We start from the raw sequence: 21,103 nt of genomic DNA, 5'->3' as shown, positions 1-21,103 counted from the left end.
TCACACATCAAAATAAGACTTTTTTCCACACTTCAGCTTCTGAACACTCTGCCACGTTTGACAGCTGCTTTGGCTTCTCCTCGTTCCACCGCCACCAAACCTCTGACACAGAGCTGCTGACAGAGTCTCGTGATGAAATGGCCACCATCAATACACCACAGATGGACTATAAAACTGGGACTTTAACAGGAACGCCATCATCACCGTGTTGGAGGAACAGTGTGTCAGTGTGCAGTAGTGTAATAAACTAGAGAGAGGTTTTTGACATTACATTTACTCTTGTTGTTTCTATGACTACTCATTTGTCTGAAACCATCTTCATCTACTAAGGCCAGAGAGAATCTGCTAAAATAGTTAGATTATTTGTTTTTCATGTATTCAGATTGAACCTAGACACTAAAACTGCAGTGGGGTGTCAGTTTGATATAATCATGCATATAGTATGTCAATATCATCATCAACAGATCTTCTCTCTGTCTATTTTAGCTGGAAACCATCATGTGTGAATATAGGCGAGACCCCTGAGCTCAAAAATAGACGCACGTCTCACACGTGCAGTGTAAACACTCTCATTTGTTCACATGGGTGCAGCAATGAAACCGCAATGCAGCCGTGACACACGCGACACATCCAGTGTGAACCAGGCCTTGGACAAAAACCCCAAGGACTTGACATAAATTGAAAAAAAGTGCCCCATTTGACATTCTTTTTCAAAAGTAATTGAATAAATACTATTTGAGAGTGTACAAAAAATACATCTACTCTCTGTGGCATCATGTTCAGTTAACCATTTAAAACAATGGCCTTCAAAACAAGAACACTGTTTGAATCCGTTTCCATTTTCACACTAAGTTCCTCTCTGCATTTACTCACTACACTGAAAATAAACTGGAACAGTCAAGTAACATCACAACACGACACGACACATGTTATTCCGACGCAAAGCTGCTTTTATTTTGCTTCAAAGAAGTCATGTGAAAGTGAGTAATTGCTCAGCTGTGGACTTAAGTACGACACTTGATGACTGAAGTGTCAAACCACACAATTAGAGAATACTTCCATTACATCTGTACACACAAATGTGCCTATTAGGATAAGATCACAACATTATTTGAAGTAATGAAGTCAGTTATGAAAGTCCTCATGATGTCGTTTTCAGCCCTACTCGTCACGTACAGGAAATCAAAAAGTAATTTTGGAGAGAGAGAAAGAGAGAGAGAGAGAGAGAGAGAGAGAGAAGACTTTGACCCATATAGCAAAAATGTATTCATTCAATTAAATCTAGATTCACAGACTGTCACAGACAAGATGTGTTGACGTTTTGAGCTGCAGTTCTTTAGCAGGGAATAATTTGTACTTGTCACATGTAGAAGTGTGCTGATGCTGACAGAAAGTAAAAACAGCTACTTTTGCAGTAAGAGTGAGGAGACCTACAGATACCGAGCTCCATATTCTGGTAATATTCATCCACAGGCCCTGGATATCCTTCCAGCAATACTGAACAAAAACTAAATTCAGAGACTCTTCTTTCTTTAGACAGAATAATAATAGTACAGAAAAAAAAATCAGCATTTAAAATTCTTTCTCAAATGCTGTGGATGGATGTTGAGAGGGACTGCGGTGCACAATCAGCAGCATATTTCTTCTCCAACTCATTTTTCTCCTTATCTTTTTAACAAGAAGAATTGTCTACACTGCGAAAGGACTTTGTTCAGTCAAAGTCTGCATAACAAATCAGAGCCTTTTCCGCATGACGAAAACATCCCTTTCAAGTGCAACAATACACCAACTGCTGGCAGTTAAAATGTTCTGTGATACTTTGATGAGTCAGTCAAAATAATCAAACCAATCCTATGTGCTTACATACATTAATCAGCTACCATCATCATCACTGTAAGTTGAAAATGTCTATATTGATGGTTCAGACTGAATTCTTTCAGAACTGGACATAAATAGTCAGTGATTTAAATGTTGTGGCTGACTGGTCGACACCATATTCGTCTTGCATGTGTGTGTCATGCTTCTTACCCAGGTTCCCGTACGTGGCACTGCATTGGCTGGAGGCAGGAGAGTGGGAATGATGGGAGTGACTCCCATCCTCCTCTGCCTCGCCGAGGCTGGCGCTGCCCTCGCTGGCTGAAGCTAGTTTGGCAGCAGGGTTGGCATGGCCCTCTTCGTCCTCCCCAAGCACCAGGCCCAGATTCACTTTGGCATTTTTACAGGTGGAGCCGAGTAGCTCCCGATCCTTGACATTGCTGGCACTGACTGGTACCTGGCTGCACATGATAGACAGAAGCATGGCTCGTTTAGTCATGAAAATGTGAAATCCGACTGCCAGTCTGAAGTGATTTGTTTACCACAATGATTTACTGAATCATTTTGCTACGTAAATCCTTATCCGCAAAACAGGTCAGAAAAAACAGCTCAGTGAGCTCAATTGTAAAGATAGTAGTGGTTATAGATGGTAAACAATTTAATTAGAGCGTCAATCTGCCATTGTTTATTTTATCAACGACAGATAGCCGTATCTTCATAAGATATGAACAGCAGCAACAAACATTCGTTTTGCAACAAACAAACGGTTGAAGCCTGATGTGCTTAGAAAACATTGCAATGTTTCCTGAGGGAAAATTGGCGGTCTGTGATAATATGTTTTGAAGATCCATCTGTGCAACTAAGTAGCTATGATTTGAGGTGTTAATGGAGGTGAGATGAATTTCTTCTAAATCTGCCACAGAAGACTGATGAAAAGGTGTGAAAATTAAGTGGCAGACTAAAATGTGGCTTTGTTTTGTGTGACTTTTTTTTGTTTGGTTTGTTTAATCAGAAGCTATATAAAGTTGTAGACATAAAATAAAGCATTCTGGACATACTGTAGAATAGATTTATACACAATGCAGCTTCACAAGAAAAGACCAAGGAGGAAATTGCCATTCAAAAACGCAAAGATAATCACAACAACTTGTTGAAGCAGGAAGCTTCACCTAATTCTACACAAAAAGATCTTAAATCTTAAAAAACAAAGCGCATAAATGCATCAAAAACTGTCATTGAGACATCACACAAAAACTGTCACTGTGATTCCTTTCCCTCCACAGTCACCTGGGAAAATGAATCCTCACCAGCTGGTGTTTTTCATCAAGAGCCATCTGCAATCAATCTGCCACTTTGATCTCAGTAAATACGATATGCAAAACAACCTGGTGACTGACCTATGATCTGATAACACTTCAGCCACAGTTAGTCAGTGTGACACATTACACCCTCATCGACTGTGACCACCCAGGTTGGGTGACATTCTAAGAGAATGTAGGTAATACCCCCATTGTAATACACAAACCACCTACTGTCGACCACTAATGGAAGTGTCTGGCCCTGTTGATCTGTTTCAAATAAAGAAACTGTTGTTGGCATATTTTTTACTGCTATCATAAGTATATTCTTTTTGGTCTATTTATCTTTCCCATCCCTCTGTTCAATACAACATACAAAAACAACAACAAAAAATAGCAGTTAAGTTTTAAGTAAGACACAAAAGGGTTCAAAGGGCTCTTTTCTGGGTAGGGCAGGTCAGCAGTAATGTTTGTATTATGCTGAATCAGACGTGTCATTTCCTTTGACTGAGACCACATGCTCACAGTATGACGAATGATTCTTAAAGCATCTAGTAAACATCCTGTGTTGCATAGTGTTCGTCTAGGTATTTTTGAGTATCACTGGAATATCTGGACGATGACGTGATAGAAAAGTGAGCACTTGAAGAAAAACAACCAGTGTATCGGCCTCCACCCTGAAGGTCTGTGTCTGTGGAAAGTGTCAGTTCTGACATGTTTATGATCTGTCGTTGTAGGCAATTAGCCCTCTGTGTCTCTTTTAAAAGGTCGATCAATAGCCTCCAAGTTGTCATAGTTTATTACTTTGACACTTGCCAGCGCCAGACAGTTGATATAAAGGCGGTATTAAAAAAATAAAGTATTCCGAGCCAACGAGTAAATAAACTGTGAGAGAGGACTTGCAAACCTGTGTGATACAATGGGATATAGAATAATATTTTAGAAAATCTGACAGTGGTCTGACTAACTCAACTACCTCTTTTGTTCTTCCGTGTTCCCTGCTCTGTCTGTACAAACATATTATTGATTATTTATTCATAATCTTAAAGCATCAAATCTGACATTTTTCTCACAATCTTTCTCGCATGTAATCATAGAGGAGGAAAACACCCATTGACGATGCACACCTCTAAAGGCCCATGACACAAAAATGCTTTTATGCCTGCTACATGTTTCAGTGTCAGGACCTGACTTGTTCAAACAGCATGCAGCTACCTCAGTGGATTTAACAGGCTCTCAGTCGTCACTATCCAAAACACAAATCTCAAATCACAAACCTCTACTCCTTAAGACAACATGGCTTTAAATTGCCTGTTTGCTCACAGGTATTTACAGAAAGTTAAAAAAAGGTAAAAAAGGTACTGTATTTCAAGCTTACCCACTGTACTGGCTCACGCAGCTTCCCATCTAGGAACTCTGAGTACAAGGCAAAGGTGAATTTACATTCTAGGTAATGCCGTACTTGTAAGCTGGTCATTGAAGAATCAAAACGTCTTCCTCTGCATGTGTATTCTCTCTGTCTTTTTTCACCCTCTCTCTCTTTGAATGTTCTTACCTGTCTAAGGTGATGTGTGTTTGCCAGCACTGAAGACCACGCCTACTGTTAGCCAATAAACTGCTTTCAGTTAACCCCTCTGTTGCCATTCGAAACATAAATACTGCAGAATGACCTGAATGACCAGTTTAGATTTTACATTTAAGGAAGCATACAATACTTCCACAACTAGTTGCATATGTCAGCAACAGTTGTTAGTGCAACCAAGAGGGAATAAAAATGTTTTATAGAGACATTTGAAACTTAATTTGAAGCTTAATTTCGTATCCTCATGAAAAGCTAATTTGAGTGAGGGTGTTGGTTGCACAGATAAAATTTTTTAGAGACTTAACACAAGTAGAAACAATGAGACTAGGTATTGAAGAACAGCTTCCATTTCCCTTAAGTCACTATCCAAAGCACTGTGAGGAATTTACTGAATTCACATTCCACAAGCACATTCTTTCTGTAGATCCTGTCACATCTTCCCTTCATTCACACCACCAAAAGAAGTATCAAGGGAGATCTTTAGCTGTTTTTTAAGGTCAAGACACAACTTTTTATCAATTACAATAGCTACAATGACTAAGTAGCCAAGAAGCCAAGTGAGAAAATAAGTTACTAATTGACAAGTTCACAGTGAATACTGTGAACAATGGTGTCACAAAGGAATGTTTGTAAAAGAAAGAAGACAAGGTCGACTACACCATACGTGAGATGTCTCAGGGTTATTATCTAGATGTGCTACAGAATGATGTGAGGCTCTTATTTATAAAATAATCATAACTGCTTAGTAATAATGTTTCAGGAAACAGGGTTGTACATACAATAAAAGCTGTTAATTTAAGCATGAATTAATTTTACAGAATTGAGTTGACATTCACTGATGTCCAACACTTAATACAAACAGAACTAATGTTTCATATGAAGAATACAGCATTTTCAGGGGCGGCACCATCCCTGACACCTGAACTTGGAACTGACCAACACTGAAAAGTCATGTCATTGTGTTATAAAGACATTATAATATTTATTAGTATTTCATTCTCTATATTTGACTACTTAATTATCCTATGTGCGAGCTGTGACACCTGGGAATTGTGGACTTTGCCATCATACTTTTGAGTAATATGCACTGGGTACTCTAAATAACACAGCACATAATACAAATAATACAGCACATCCAAAAATATCCTCTTATATTAAGAGCAAAAGTAGCACATATTTGTATCATACATTATTAAGTGAGATATGAAATGAAGTTTCTGGAAGCCAGAAAGAAATTGGGAGTGAGGGTAGAGACAGAATGGGGTCGAACCCTTGACAGGATAGAAGAGTCAAATATTTAGGTGTTCACAGTGTTTAAGGCTCAAAAGTATAAAAGAAAAAAAATGTAGATGGAACAGTAAAAAAAAATGAAAGTGAAACAGAGAAATAACAATCGAGAGCCAAGCACCGGAAGGCATATAAAGGTGGCAGAGATACAACGAGAGAAGAAAAGGATAATGGCAGTGTAACAGGAGAGTAAAAATGTAAGAGTTCATGTGAAATGATAAAAAAAGAAAATCTGAACAAGTTGTGTATGGGCTGACACTAACTCACTAAAACTATGACTCACCAACTGCTTGTGCCAGGTACATCAGAGTTAATGACTTTTCCTTAATTTAGAGAACAAATAAAATGGCTGATATTCTAATTGTTACATAACAGCATTGTGTATTTTTATTTAGGAAAAAGGGGCAGGACTTGGATTCTCTGTCCCCTGTACTTTGTGTTGCAGGCTATCGGGCTGAGAGTGGAAGCACCTGTTTCAAGGTTTGAAGAGCACAGATCATCAGAGTCAATGTGTCAATGTTAAGCCTTTTTTGTTTGTGGTGGAGAATTTGACCTTATACACTTCCCATTGATGTAGTTATTGATTTTGTTAAAAAGACTAGACTAGACTAGACTACTAGTGCTACTTTGTAATGTGTTATACATCTATTTTTAGTGAGGTCAAACTAGGCTTTTGTTCCGTTGTTTTGAGGAATATATAGAATAGAGATAGTCAGACTTAGTTTTGTTTTGTTCCTTTCTTTGATTTGACACCAGACTTTTGTTTTTTTGTCCTTCCCAAAATTCTCTGAACTGTTTTGTTTTGTTTTACATTAAAACATACATTAAAACTTAAAATACCTGGCTTCATTTTTAATTGAGTGCTGTATGTGCATCCTTTTTCATTTGATTGGAAAGGGACATAAAATGATCTCTATCAGGGATAACACATCTTAGATTGAATCTTATATTGGTATTTTCCTATCATCAACAAAGAGTAGTCTTCAATATCATTTAGTCTGTCCAAATGAATGCAGTGGCTTCAGAAGAATAGCTGCAAAAAGTGTGTGTGTGGGTGAGAGCGAGAACGAGAGAGAAGCTAAAGGCAATATGCTTGTGCTCAACTGAGCAGTAGCGTAGATGTGATCTGACTGCAACTCAATGATGTCCACTGCTGAAGGGAGAAACACTGCGCATAAAGCCTGCTGTTCAGGTTAAAGGTAACATTAGGGAGGAGACAAACTGCATAGTCTAAGCGTGTGGCTGAGCAAGTGGGCGAGCCAAAAAAAGATCAGACACCTCTAGAATCTGTGATGAGGGATCTGTATGATTAAGGAGATGCACCCCGGGTATTTTGCTGGGGCAGCTGCAAATGGTTGAGCATTTTCATTTAATGCTGGGGGCATGAGTGCTCTGAGGGGAATGGTAAGACAGACATTGCATGGAGCATTATTTATAAGACCAGCACTAGGTGGTGTAGGCAAAACTGAATCACTTACTAAGAAATTTACTAAAAGCCTTTAAGATGAATGCATGCTCTAACTATTTATGTAAAACCAATACTCATTTAACAGTGAATCACAATGTTTTCAATGAAGCAGTACAATTATATATATATATATGTACATATTCATTGGAACATCTTTTAATACATCAGTAACAAGCGAGTGAATAAAACATCAGAAAATTGTGAACAAATACCTCAGGTCTTTTCTGATGACATCAACTAGAGGGGTTTGGGCTTCATCTGATGTCAGTTGTGGAGGTTCTCTCCTCTCCTCTACTCGTAGTTCTCCTTCTCCATCACCAGGGGTGCTGCCACTGTCTGGTTTGTAGGTGAATATGATGGTCGGCTTTTGGCTGGGATCCTCTGGTTTTGCCTCAGTGAACCAGTGATTCTGTTGGACCGGCGGTGGTGGAAGAATGTGAATGACTGTTCCATCAAGCCCAACCAGTTTGCCCTTCTCCTTCTCTTTCTCAGCCTTCTCTTTCTCAACCTTCTCTTTATGTTCATCCTCATCTTTTCGCCGTCGAAAAAAGCTTCTGAAGGAAATCCAGCGTTTAGGTTTGGAGCTCTCTGACAAAACACGTCTACCATCTCCACCTGGACTTCTTTCACCTTCATTAGTTCGTACAGGAGAACTGGAGGCAGAGCTCTTGGTCCAGTTGCTAAAATGTCTTTGGAGGATATTAGAAGCATGGTATGGAGACGATGTAGACCTAGGAGGGGGGAAGGGGGCACTGGGCTCTGAGCGGGGACTGGAGAGCGGGACAGCAGCGGAGGCACTCTGGGATTTAGACAAAACCTTCGAAGGCGTGTCAATTTTGGGTTTGGAAAGACAACCATCTGTTGCTGAAAAAAGAGACTTGGGCCTGCTGAGAGTCTCCTTCATGGCATCAGGTGGGAGGGCATAGAGTTCCTCAGAAGTTACGTTTTTGGTTTGTGCTGACGGTGACTCAGGAGGAGATTGGGGAGGCTGGATGGAGGCCACAATCTGTGAAAGCACAGCACTGGCCTCCTCCCTATGACTTACCAGTGGCACAGAAGACAGAACTAAGCCTATATCATGATCTTTATTGCAGGAGGCATCTCCACTTGTCTTGCAAGTGCGTGTGACAGCATTGGCTGTGGGGCTTGGTTTAGGTAGGTTTGCAGTAATGGCAAGAACGGCAGAGGGATTTGTTGTAGTGGGAGAGAGGGCCCCAACTTTGGAGCTTATCACAGTACTTGTCACAGTGCAACAGTCTGTAGTGGTTTTAGATTGTAAATATGGTGCTTTCGATGCTGCTTCAAGTGGAGATTTTGTTTCTTCAAAAGAGACTCTCTCTGATGTGCCTCTACCAGAGATTGTTTTATCTGTTGAGGTGGACAGGACACTTTCGGAGGATCCAATCTCTTCATATGTATGGCTAGCTACCCTATTACCTACACCTTTTGGCTGTGGTAGTTCCCCACTGAGTCCCAAAAAGCTCTTGTACACTGCTAAGTTGTCATATGCACTTGGATTGATCACAATGGGTACTTTGACTGCATTTTTGGAGCTACGGGCATAAGTTGGCTCATCTCGAATAATAATAGGAAAAGGGGGCATGCCTGCATTATTAAAACTGTTGAATTTGATTTCTGATAAGTTAGGTGATTTCACAGGTACAGTTCGAGAAGAAGACAATCCAGCAACAGGAGAAGTAGGAGCTGACTTGTGGTAACAATGTTGAGTCGATATAGAGGGGCCAGGTGTACTACCAACCCCACTATCCACTTTAGCTATCTTTTGGCGAGGGCTTGTGCTTGATGTCCATACTTCTTGGTAACGCATACTCCCTGATTTCTTTCGGGAGTTTCCTGGCAAAGCAACAGATGTGGGTAATGTTGGCTTCACAGAAGATGGAGAAATGAGAGAGGCTGGAGACAGCGGCTGACCTAAAGGAGTGCTACAGAATGATGTGGGGCTGGAAGGCATTGACAGGTTTTTGGTTTTTGAGGCAGAATCTAGAATATGTTCATCTTTGTTAGCCATAGATGCTGACACATCCACCACAGTATAGGGCTTACAGATAAGTGATTTCTCCAAATTCACTACACGGTATGGTTTTGCTTGCTCCTCTGTGGGGCTAAAACTGATTGTCACTGGTTGACCTGGAAGAGCCTGGGGCATTGGCATGCCTTCTCTGCCTTCCTGATCTTCAAGTCTAATAGCTAAGACAGCCTTGTGTGTTTCAGTCACCCTCAGAGGACTCAGTGCTCTGTGAACAGGCTCCCTTTTTGAAGGAGAAGCAATGGATACAGGTGCCTTAGGTGAAGTGGGAGAATGCAAGGCATTTTGAAAAGCACAGGGGGCACTGCTCCCATTACTGGAAGTTGTTCGAGAATCCTCTGGTTGTGATGATGATGATTCTGGAGAAGTAGTGGACTCTGAATTTGATAGAAAACCACTGCCATGCATGTTATCAGAGCCATAAGGAAGTAGAATTCCACTGGAACCCATGGAAGGGTATCCATTTAAGATCTCATCATAGCTATCATCATAGTCCACTGCACATATCCGCTGTAGTGAGCGGTTGCGAAGTGGAACAGTATTCCACTTTTTCCCTGCAGCAAAGGGCACTGGAGACAACGTGGCAGCGCGGAAATTTGCGAATCGTGGTTGGCCTCGCATTCGGATCTCCATGGCTAGTAACTCTTCATCACTTTCATCCCAGCTTTCGTGCTCATCATCATCCCTTTCTGTGTCTTCCTCCTCATCATCATCTTCTCCTTCACTAGAAAACTCTGGATAGCAAAAACGACCTCCCTCTGTGCTGATGACCTCAGTGCTGTCGCTGAGAGATACCCGTTTTTGAGCAGTACCACCACCGCCACTACTGCTGCTTCCCAGGGCCAAGCAGCTGGAGGCTGGAAGGCCTCTTTCCAAGGACCGTTGGTATGAACTGTTGATTCGTCCCCAAAACGTGTCCTTTGAACATGAAAGGGGTGTGGGACTGAAGCCAGGTCCTAAACCAGCAATCTCTTTTAATACATCAGTCAGTCCGCTATTGTTGTTATTTCCACTAGGGGTCCTTGGACTAAATTGTCCATAGCCCTCAATCTCCTCTGTGCCATCCTCTCCTTCATTGTTGTTGCCAAGCCCACTAGGCCTCTTGTGGTTTAGTCCATTGCGATTCCACACAGTGAAGGCAGATTCTTTGCTCTGTTCTATTACGTTTGGAGGCTGTTGCAGGTTGCCATCTGAATCCAGCCCTGCAGAGGAACATGGCAGCATCATAGTAGGCTTAACAGCAATGGTAGGCTTCTTAGCTACTGGTGGACGGAAGTTTCCTGAGCGGGCTGACCCAATACCAGCCCTTTGGGAATTGTTGGTAAGGTTAGGGTTGGTTCTAGCTCCGGCAGTGAGCGGATGGTGTTGTTGAACTGTTGGAAGCTTTTGCTCAGATGGAGGCTTCCCTCCAACACTCTGTGCCAGACAGTGCAGACTTTTAGGTTTAAAGCAGTTCTTGCACTCGCCTGGTTTCCATACGTGTTCAGTGAACGTGCTGCAGGCAGACATGGTTGCTGGTCCAGTAAGGCAGCGTATTGTGTCAATGGACAGGAAACCCCGCCATGAAGCTTAAGACGACAGGAACTAATTGTCGTACAGCAGTGATGATGAGTAAACACTTCAGCCTCAGATGTGAAGGTTAATGGACCTAAAAACAAAGAAAAAGAGAAAAGTTTAAATACATTTTTTTTTTAATTTTGCATTTACTAAGGCAGTGAATCGAATGCATTTGTGTTGCTGAAAATGTGGAAGATATCAAAATTAAATGTTAATGAAAACAGCAAACATTGAAAATTAAGTTGATTAATATTTCTTGAAAAGTTTACACTGTAATGACTCGGACCAGTTATATGAGTTTGAATATATAGTGAACCATTAAAATAAATAGTGAACAATTTTTGTTGTCCCAGTTGTCAGTGCAACTCCTTAAATCCACAACAAAACCCCCGTCATTTTGTAATGGACTGGGTGAATGGATGTTAAAAAATAAATAAAAATACAGTCAGACAGAGATTCTTCAAAGAGTGTTCGAAACACACACATTTATATAGTCTATTCAGGACCAAACTACTGTCCTTCACATGGTAAATTAAATGTCAATGATACGGTTACATTAATTAAATATTAGACTGAACTGAAGTAAAGGTTTATTGGGATAATCAGAGGGAAGCTGAAAAAAACTTTTTTGAAATGCATTGTTGCACTGTCTCCATTAGGTGGCAAACTTTCTCTACTTAGCACCTTGTCGGTCAGTGATCTGTCTCCTCCTAGCCCATAGCTGGAGCAGAAAGAAAGTAAAAGCAGAAAGGCACAAGTGAAGAGGATTAAGAGAGCTTATTTCTGAATTGCTGTCCTGTGTTGTATAGTTGGCTGTTTCAGCCAGGCTTAGGTGCTATAAAAGGTACTGATATTGTTAACGAATCAAAAGCTCAAATTCCTAAATCCTATGAACTAGTGCGGCTACACGGAAAATCGAAATAAGAAGTGCTTCAGCTGAGTTCACATGTGATGAAGTCTGATAAATGGCACAGAAACAGCATCTATCATGTTCATATATTTACAATTAAGTCTGAAAGTAGAGGAATGATGAAACCTTTTTGTTATTGTACAATCCAGGAAGTAGACTTGAAATTAAACCATTGGGAGCGGTGTTGTGGGAGGTTATAACTGTTTAAAGCAGTGTAAGACAAGTAGCTATTTAATGAAAGTGACTATAATTCTGATTAAATTGAGCAAGATAAAGATTGTAAACATAATGACTCATTTCAATGTGTTCATTAGGCACAAGACACAAACATGGCAAGCACTGTATTTCAAACACGGTTGAGACAACTGATATAAAAAGGGTTTCAAATGTTAATAAAATAATCTGTGCTGTTTCTAATCTTGTTTTAAAGGTAATTACACAAAATAAATCAATTGAACAATTTACTTTAATCAGATTATGTTATGTAACAAAGAATGACATTTAAAAAACGAGGCACAAACATTGTCTTGAGTTATCGGCACCGGTGCATACATATCAGATGCATCCTGTTTTCTCACCCTACCAGGTCATAGTTTGTTGCACCAGGAAGCCATATCCTTTGGGGGTTTTTTTTGGACATTAAACTGCACTCTTCATAACCACTCTAATCGTTTACACTCAACCTATGGACACCCTCAAAGGCAAAGTAATATGTATGTCAATACAGATGAAAAAACTGCCTTTTTACTCTTCAAAAGATGCCTACATTCAACTGTGGCAGTTGTCATGCAGCTCAGTGGATGCATAACAACTGCTCCTAATTCTAGGAAGGTTCCTAGTAGAGGATGGGTTAAATGCAGAGAGGAATATCCCTTCAGGGATTAATAAAGTACCAACAATTCAAAAATAAGAATTGTTTGATTTAAAAGCAAATCATCAATCATTAACCTAATAGGGTAAAGAAGAGAGACAAAGGAACATACTATGAAATAATACTATGTTGTACATATTACATTCAACCTACAGACATTCTCAAAGGCAAATAAATGTTTTAGCCCTTTTTAAAGATCTGTGAATGCAGATGAAACAACCATTGCTCCGACATTCACCCTGCATTTAACCGAAGAGGAAGAGGAGTAGGGGCTGAACCCGCCTATGTTGGCGCATCTAATGTGCCGCTTAAATAAGCATGAAAAATACTGAAGTCAATGGTGCAGTGGCTTTCTGCTCCTGAAAGATAATGCACCAACATTGTGCCGAACCACACCTAATTTTAAGACTGGTACATTTACTACACACATGATTATGCTGGCCGTAAGAAATATTAAGTCTTCCCTAGTCCTCTACTGACACACATTATTACCACCCATCAAGTTACCAAAACATTTAGCAATTTAGCAACATTTATCAAGTTTCTGAGAACAGAAATGTGAAATTAGTAATAATTGGGCGAATAATAAATGCTGACAAATGTCAGCCAAAGGGTTATTATATTTTCTTTTTAAAATATTCATATTTTTGTTTGCAGTATCTGCTTGTTACTTCAGTCACACCGTTCTGAGGACATTAATAAATATTAAGTTAAAGACACCAGTAAGGATGCTGAAACTTTTCCTCAGAGCCGCTGCTGTCCAGTGCCAAAATAAAACACCCCGGCATAAAAAGCATGATGAGAATAAAAAGCACTCATCGTTGTTTTTCTTATGGATTACAGAATAAAGCAGATTCTCTGGGCTGTAAATTGAGTCATATTTTTTCTGTGAAAACCATATCCTGGTTGCCAAAGGAATAACAAAGTGAGTCAGACCTACAGGGGACCAATATAAACACAAGTGGCGTCCTTTTTCTATTACTATTACACTGTGCAATGAGTTTTCACATCTCAACAACAGGTTTAAGGCAAAAAGTCTGTTTCACCTTTAATCGACAGACTGTGTGGTGACCCAAGCCAGTGCACATCAACTAAAGCTATAGCTAAAAGCTAAACTATGAATCAGGTGAATCAGTTTTCTCATCCATCTGACGAGGTCATGGGTGACAGTTCCTGTATGGAAGGGTGTTACCATGACAACTCCCCTGCCCAGGGTCAGGGACAATAAAGTAGGAACTACTGAATCAAACTTTGCTGACCATTGCGATGGGTAGGGGGGACTGTTTATCGTCTAACAGTGCATCCGCACATGAAACAAAGTACAGCCCATGAACTGTCTGTTACAGTACAGACACTGCAGGTCGACTCCATGCGCTTGTCCTCCTAGAAACCGAACAGGACATCTTTCATTGTTTTTCACAGCTGTAATGCAGCTGCTGCATAACTTAGAAAAGGCAGACAACAAATGGTACTAACACGGTTATTTCATTTTGTGTTTTCCACGTAGAGAAAAAGTTAAATAGGTTTCGTTGGAACCACACCAAACAGACCATCTTTGAAACTACATTATTTCTTCCCTGACAGACAGCAAAATTGTGGCAAGTGGAACAGTTGTCTTTTGAAATCGAGATAAAAGCTTCCTTATTGTGTTTACTCTCTTCGGGGCAGCGAGATGAAATTATGAAAAAGCAGCTTCCCACGGTGCATTCTAATGAGATAATTCCGTCTTTCACACTTTAGTGTTTCTGATCATGCTTCTGAGATTCAAGCAATATCCAATACATGTCACAGATGCACAACACCAACAAAAAAAAACCCTGTGGTGAATGTGACATGATTATATTTTCCTTTTCTTTCTCTGCCAATATTGGTATTCTGTTGTTGTTTGATTTCAGTGGGGGATGATAGGACACCACAACCTCCAGCTTCACCCAGAAAAAAAAACATATTTACATTATAGTTTCTTGCAGTAACTGGCAAGACTCCGCAACATCAAATCTGGAATGACAGATATGCCATGGGGACAACACCAATCCCATCTGGCCACCAGTCCTTTTCCTAAACATTGGAGTCCAATATATTTAAGTCACACTGCTCACATAATTCAAAAATACGATAACTCTAGACACCACACAGAAATATGCGGAGAATCTCTTTAAAATAAGCACTCCCTCTTGCTTATGTCATCTGTGAATGATTGTTGTGTTTGTAAGTGTTCCTACTCGTGGCCATCGACAAAGTGAGGTGGCTGCTGTTTTTGTGTTATTTTGATGATGCAACTGAAATGACACAACACATGTGGAATGTGAAGAATTACGGTATCACTAATTGGTATCAATACAAGAATGCAAACACACAAACACTATTTTGTTTCCTGGAACAGTGTTGAGATTATTATACAGTATTGACAGAGCCTTTGTGATCTGGTCTTTGTGTCCTTCCCATAACGGGAAAACCAAGTATAATGATTGTTACCTATATATACACAAATGTATGCTGTTTAAAATGATTACAAAGTAATCTATTATCCATTGTTAACAATCAAACCACTATTGGTTATTAACCAGTCCAACTATCGATTAAGGAAACACTGCTACTGCTATACTGAGAAACAAAGCCAACACTTTTTATTCTTCTCAATCTTCGTTTGTTTCTGAGGCAAAGGAATGACTGCTTTCCTTTTAAGATGTGTATAATCTAAAATAAAAATAATATGATTGATTTTTTTGTTCATCGAAAAAAGACAGCTGTGAAAAATGTGGTTTTAGTTGCACATGGTTGTGTTGGTCCAGTTATTGTCTCAGCATGCCTGAAGAAGAAGGGACAGAATAAAACACAGGACGACTCTGCTGTGTGTGTAATGTTTAATGAAGCTATAAAGAAGTTGCATGTATTTTTTCCTCTTGCTAATGTAATTTTTCCTTTCCTTTTCAGATTTTTTTGGCTTATTTTTCATCTACGTTTCTTCTAACCTTATCCTTGTGCTTTCAGACTATGTCTTTGTTGCTTGTCTTTTCCCCCCGGCTTAAAAATGTATTCTAATTCTCTTTGTCTGAAAAAATGTTCTTTAGCCTTTTTCTCACTTTTTGCTCTTTCCTCTGAGATATGCAAATCTGTTTCTCTTCAGTCCCTTCTTTGCTTCCAACCGTACTAAAAGAAAACATCACCACCCAAACTCACCACAAACGCCCACCCATGCACGCACACAGAGAGAGAGGGAGAGCGTGTGAGAGAGAGAGAGAGAGACCTACTTCTGTATCTCAGAGGAAAACATTGTTTGACTGTCTCTAAATATATATCTGTCATAAGTCTGAGAGTAAACTAAAAAATAAATCAATACAATAACATTTTTTTTTTTACTTGTCCACGTCAGTGAGTTTGTCACTGTTTTGAATGTGGCTACTACATGTCAGGAATATACTAGAACCTAAAATTGCTCCTGGGTGGCTTTAGGTCAGTTCTTTGTGATGTAGCTGCCATCACTGAGTGAGTATGTATCAATGAGAGGCAAAGTGAAAAGTGCTTTGGATCAAAGCACTATATAAATGCAATCCAGTTCATAATAATAATGTGTATTGATTTCTCAACTTTACAGTTAATATATCACTTTGAAAGTGCTGTACACACCAATGTAACTGAAGCATTGTTTATTTTTTATTTAATTTTGGTGTTGCAACTAATGATTCTTTTCTTCATCTTGCAATGTTTTGTGTAATTTTAAGTTGTTTTATCTGTCAAAAATGTGGAGACTCACAGTTAAATTATCAGAGTGAAAAAAATTGAGGCACGGATGAGAAATCCATGTGTAAAATAAGCCATTTATCCATCCTTTTTTCACTCTAGTTTTTTTCAGTGGAAGTGAGCATTCCCATTTGCACACTCGAATAGGCCACAGGAACGTACAAAAAAATCTTACAGGAAGGACGTAAACTATACAATACAATATAATACAATGATGCATGCAAGCACACTCACCCACTTTTTCACTAACCACCTGTCTCCATGCCTATATGCATGACTCATATTATATCCACCTAATATCCAGTTATGCCATGTGTGGATTTCTGTCAATCACAAATATATTTGAGAACAAACAAGTGACACACAGATTTGAAGACAAAAAAAAAAAAAAGAACCACAAACCAGCAAAGCTTTATGAAATGAAAATATGAAAATATGATCACACTGGGCAGGTTTCTGCACTTGCATAGTTAGCAGTCAGATGAGATGCAGCATTAGCCCACGACCTGTGACCATCTGCTCCTGGTTTGGTAGCAGCAAACACTGGTCTGATGTTGTGCCATGCAAGACATTACACAACACCAGCTGCACCCACCACCACACACATCAGTCCCATGGGACCATAGTGACACCAATGGTTATACAGTACGTGATGGGTCACGGATAGATAAACACACTAATTGGGTGGAATAAAAACAAATTTCAATATTTTATCATCTATTTTTCATGCTTTCTCTAAATAATAATATTAAAATACTGAATACGTAAAACAGAAATATATATAAATACACAGTATATAATTTTTGATGTCAAACATAATAGTACACAATGGTTATGTCTTTGAATATCAACAGCCATTTTTTTTTTACTACTGTACATACAACATGATTTCATCCATCCTATACACCTGAGCCTTCCCTCATCACTTCCCCCATAAGTCATAGCTCAGTGTCATGACACACCAGAGAAAACTCATTATGAGTGAGATCAGGCATTAGGGATCTGTCAGAGACAGACTGCCAAGATGTCGCCGCACATTTTGCAACCAGTACATTTCGGCCAGGGAAGAGTGTCGCCGCTGTTATCACATCTTTACCTGTTTCCACCAGGTCAAATTGATCCTGACACAGGCAGAACAATAAACTAGCTGTTTGTGTGGCTTCATGGAAACAGAGGGGATTGTTTTTAGCAAGATAATCTGAGTTTATAAATAAACGTTAGAGTTAAAGAAAAAGTAGCTTTGTATGTATCTTCAAACAGTTATTTAACAGTTATGTAGTTTAAAAATAATAATAATACATATATGCATGATAACTGGTACTCCATTCCCAGGGCATGAGTACCAGAAAATATCACAGTTTTCCTTTTTAATCTTTATTTTGTTCATAGAGGGACAGATTGTATGGGGAAAAAAGGTCCAATAACGACATAATATACTGGTAGCCTTTATTTAAACAGGTAAAGTAAAATCTCCTTCACAAAAGAGACCTAGGCCAATAACAATGAATCACTCTATTATCGAGTACAACAAAGAAATGTGTGTGTGTGTGTGGGTGGGGGGTTCCTAGTTAAGTAAACATTAAGGTTTAGTTTCAGATCCACAAAGGCTGCATGAAGGAAGTACAACAAGCCCGTACAACAATAAGTACCGTCTCAAGCAGTTATTCCAGCATATGGCAGTCACAGACAGTAGCTGTGTGACTTTTTATGATTCTGTGAAACCACGGCAACATGGTGGGTTTTCTTACACGCCAACATTGTCTCTGGTTTAATTATAATACTTACAAAGCAACAGCTTTGCACCGTCATGACGGACATTCTCACTGAATCACTGAAGCAAAATTGTCTGGAGCAAGAAATTCGGTATAAAGAGAAGACTGAAGATTCATACGAAGCCGAGACCTACAATTCCAAGTGAACGTGTACGAGACGGAGACAAAAGAAAACGTGACCATTGAAGAAAAAAAGAGACAGAACTTTTGATCCAAATCCAACAGTCACCTGTCCACAGAAATGCAATGTTTCCCCCTGACATAAGTCAGAGTGTTGAAAAAAGAAGTCAGTTTACCACCCGGAGCACGTATTTAGAGAGTGAGCGGAAGCTCTCTGAGCCTGGTTTATAATGGTGGAGTAACTGAAGCTGACAACTGAAGCCACGAGGAGATGATATACAGGATTTTCTGCTGCTTTATAGCAGAGGGCTTGAATGATGATACAGCCATGTCACTGAGATAGACAAGAGCAGAATAGACATGGAGTGGGAAGAGAAGCTGGGCAGTGGAAGAACGCTGTGTACTCGGTTACTTGGTAAGGCAACAACAATCCAGTCTGTCATCACATTATTATATTATATTATTATATTAACTTTCAATATGTTCCTTTTTTTTAATGAAAGCACCAATGCAAATTTCTACTTAATATTAGACTTTTTTCTTAGAATGTGTAGGACTGACAAATATTAGCATTTAGACAAACCAAAAAACAACACTTACTTTTCTTTTTCTATCTTTTTTTTTTTTTTTTCATCAATAAATCAATAATTTCACCAAGTCATTGCTGGGTAACTTCCCCACCGCCAGCTGCCAGCACAGCAAGTACAACCACAGACTCTGAAGAGATGAGTTTAGCACTTTGGCGAAGGGCATGACGATAGCTGTAAGTGCAGGTTGCATTTACTGCCTCCTTTCCTTATATTTGCTCAGCTCATACGGCAATTTACAACGATGACCTTCAAACATGCCCCCCAGCCATCCAAGCAGCAGCACCTCCAAGTATAGCTAGTATATGAGTAACTAAACTTCACTTATTGTAACAGGCCTCTTTCAGGATGAACTGTAATTGGTTAAGAAAAGCAAAATGCCAAGGGACAAGTAATGTGAAATGACATAATCTACAGTAGAGGACAATGTCAGGTTCAGCAAAATCTTTACGAGTTTTTTGTGTCAGCGAAACCTTTCCGAATCATAACTAACTTTCTCCTTATAAATTCCAATTTAAATCAACTTTCAGCTTGTATCCACAGAGAGAGACTGCCAAAAGACTGCAATGACTTCAAATTTCTAAGAGCTTTTCCACTTGTAGGACCTTTGTTGTCTCCTTTACTACTTTAGTGTTTCAGGTAAAATCATCTAAGCTGACTGACTGAATTGTGTTGTCTTTTTTATTTGCTATGGATAAATGGACATTAAAATTGAAGTATAATCTATGTAGTCAACGTGGAAGTGAAACATTTCAAATCCAGTCTAAAGAAGGTACAATTCAAGACTTACACTAAATACCATTTAATTTGTCTTTTAATGTGTTGAATTTAAGCTATAAGAGGGAATCATTTTTGGCTACAGTAGCTGAAACAAAGTGTTATTCTACAAATATCGGCCTCTGTCAGACAGTAAACAGCGGAGCTCCAGGGTGACGTCAGCAGACTATCACCACTTTGTGTTTACGAGAGGTACGAGAGGGAAACCCATGTTCACCAGTATTGATTGAGCCAAGGCCAGAAGAATAAAAGATGGATTCTCACAGTGTGCGATGAATCCTGTTAAAAATGTAAACCCCCATAGAACAGATCAATACATATTGATTACAAGCAGCCAGTTCCCAAATAAGATTTAGTCCTGGGATCAATATTTCAGGATGTGCAAATAATGCCTGCCATGATATAACATAACACTTTTTCGACTATTGACTCACTTCGCCAGCAGATCCGGTTTATTGCCCTGCTGTATTTTCAGGTTTCTGTTGACTTGACATTAATAGGTCTTGCTGGAAAAAAAAAATTTCAACAGCATATATAAAAAACAAATTTAAGTGTCCCAATGAGCTATAGGGACAAAAAACAAGTAAGAAACATCAGTATTTCAGATTTTATGGATCAGAAACCAATGCCTATGCTGGTTCGATAATAAACAGGGAGGGAGATGATGTTGCTGTATCTGGGTTCACTAATAGAGAGGGGTGCTAGCAGGCTACTGCTATCTACTGAACGTACAAACCGAGGCACTCGGAAAAAGAAATGAGTTAGTCTGTGTGTGTGTCTGAGACAAAGAGAGCTGCAGGGAGAGAAATGAACGGAAAGATTTGCCGTAGTTTTTAAATCTTGTTGGGGGAAAAAAAAAGACAGAATCAATTTGTGACAGTCAGTGTTGATTGTGTCGCCACATATTGATCAATGTAGGGGAAACTCTGGAAATGTTAGATGCACCAGTGCTGCCAAAGACAATATTAAGTTGCACTCCAAAGATATATGTGACCAAACTGGTAAAGCAGAGCCACATGGTAAATTAAACTTTTACCAAATCCTTTCAGAAGTACAGCAAACAAATCTCGCTTATCAAGACACACACTTGTTTGTTCTTCTTTTAAAGAAATGTACAACCTACATTGCTTAGAATTCCTTACAACCACCAGCCGTCTTGAGTGTTAACAGAAAATACTATCGTGGCTCCTTTCTGTCTGTGATTGTATTATACTATTGGAATGTTATCCAAAGGCTGTCCTGAGAGACACTTTTACGGTCCAAACAAATCA

General features: G+C 39.4%; 1 protein-coding gene across 3 annotated transcripts in view; it reads right to left on the bottom strand.

Moving 5' to 3' along the window:
* peak1 (pseudopodium-enriched atypical kinase 1) overlaps positions 1–21,103 on the bottom strand; it is a 78,573-nt gene that overhangs the window by 10,302 nt on the left and 47,168 nt on the right. For all 3 annotated transcript variants that reach the window (XM_044035924.1, XM_044035923.1, XM_044035925.1), the window contains exons 4-5: positions 7,663–11,145; positions 2,029–2,276 (exon numbers count right to left, since the gene is read on the bottom strand). In XM_044035924.1, coding sequence (XP_043891859.1) covers positions 2,029–2,276; positions 7,663–11,006 — 3,592 coding nt within the window. In that variant the 5' untranslated portion in view covers positions 11,007–11,145. The remainder of the gene's footprint in view (positions 1–2,028; positions 2,277–7,662; positions 11,146–21,103) is intronic.

Source organism: Solea senegalensis, linkage group LG10 (assembly GCF_019176455.1).
Source record: "Solea senegalensis isolate Sse05_10M linkage group LG10, IFAPA_SoseM_1, whole genome shotgun sequence".
In the NCBI taxonomy this organism is placed as follows: Eukaryota; Metazoa; Chordata; class Actinopteri; order Pleuronectiformes; family Soleidae; genus Solea; species Solea senegalensis.
Note: the sequence above shows the minus strand (reverse complement) of the source record. Positions and strands in the feature narration are given on the sequence as shown.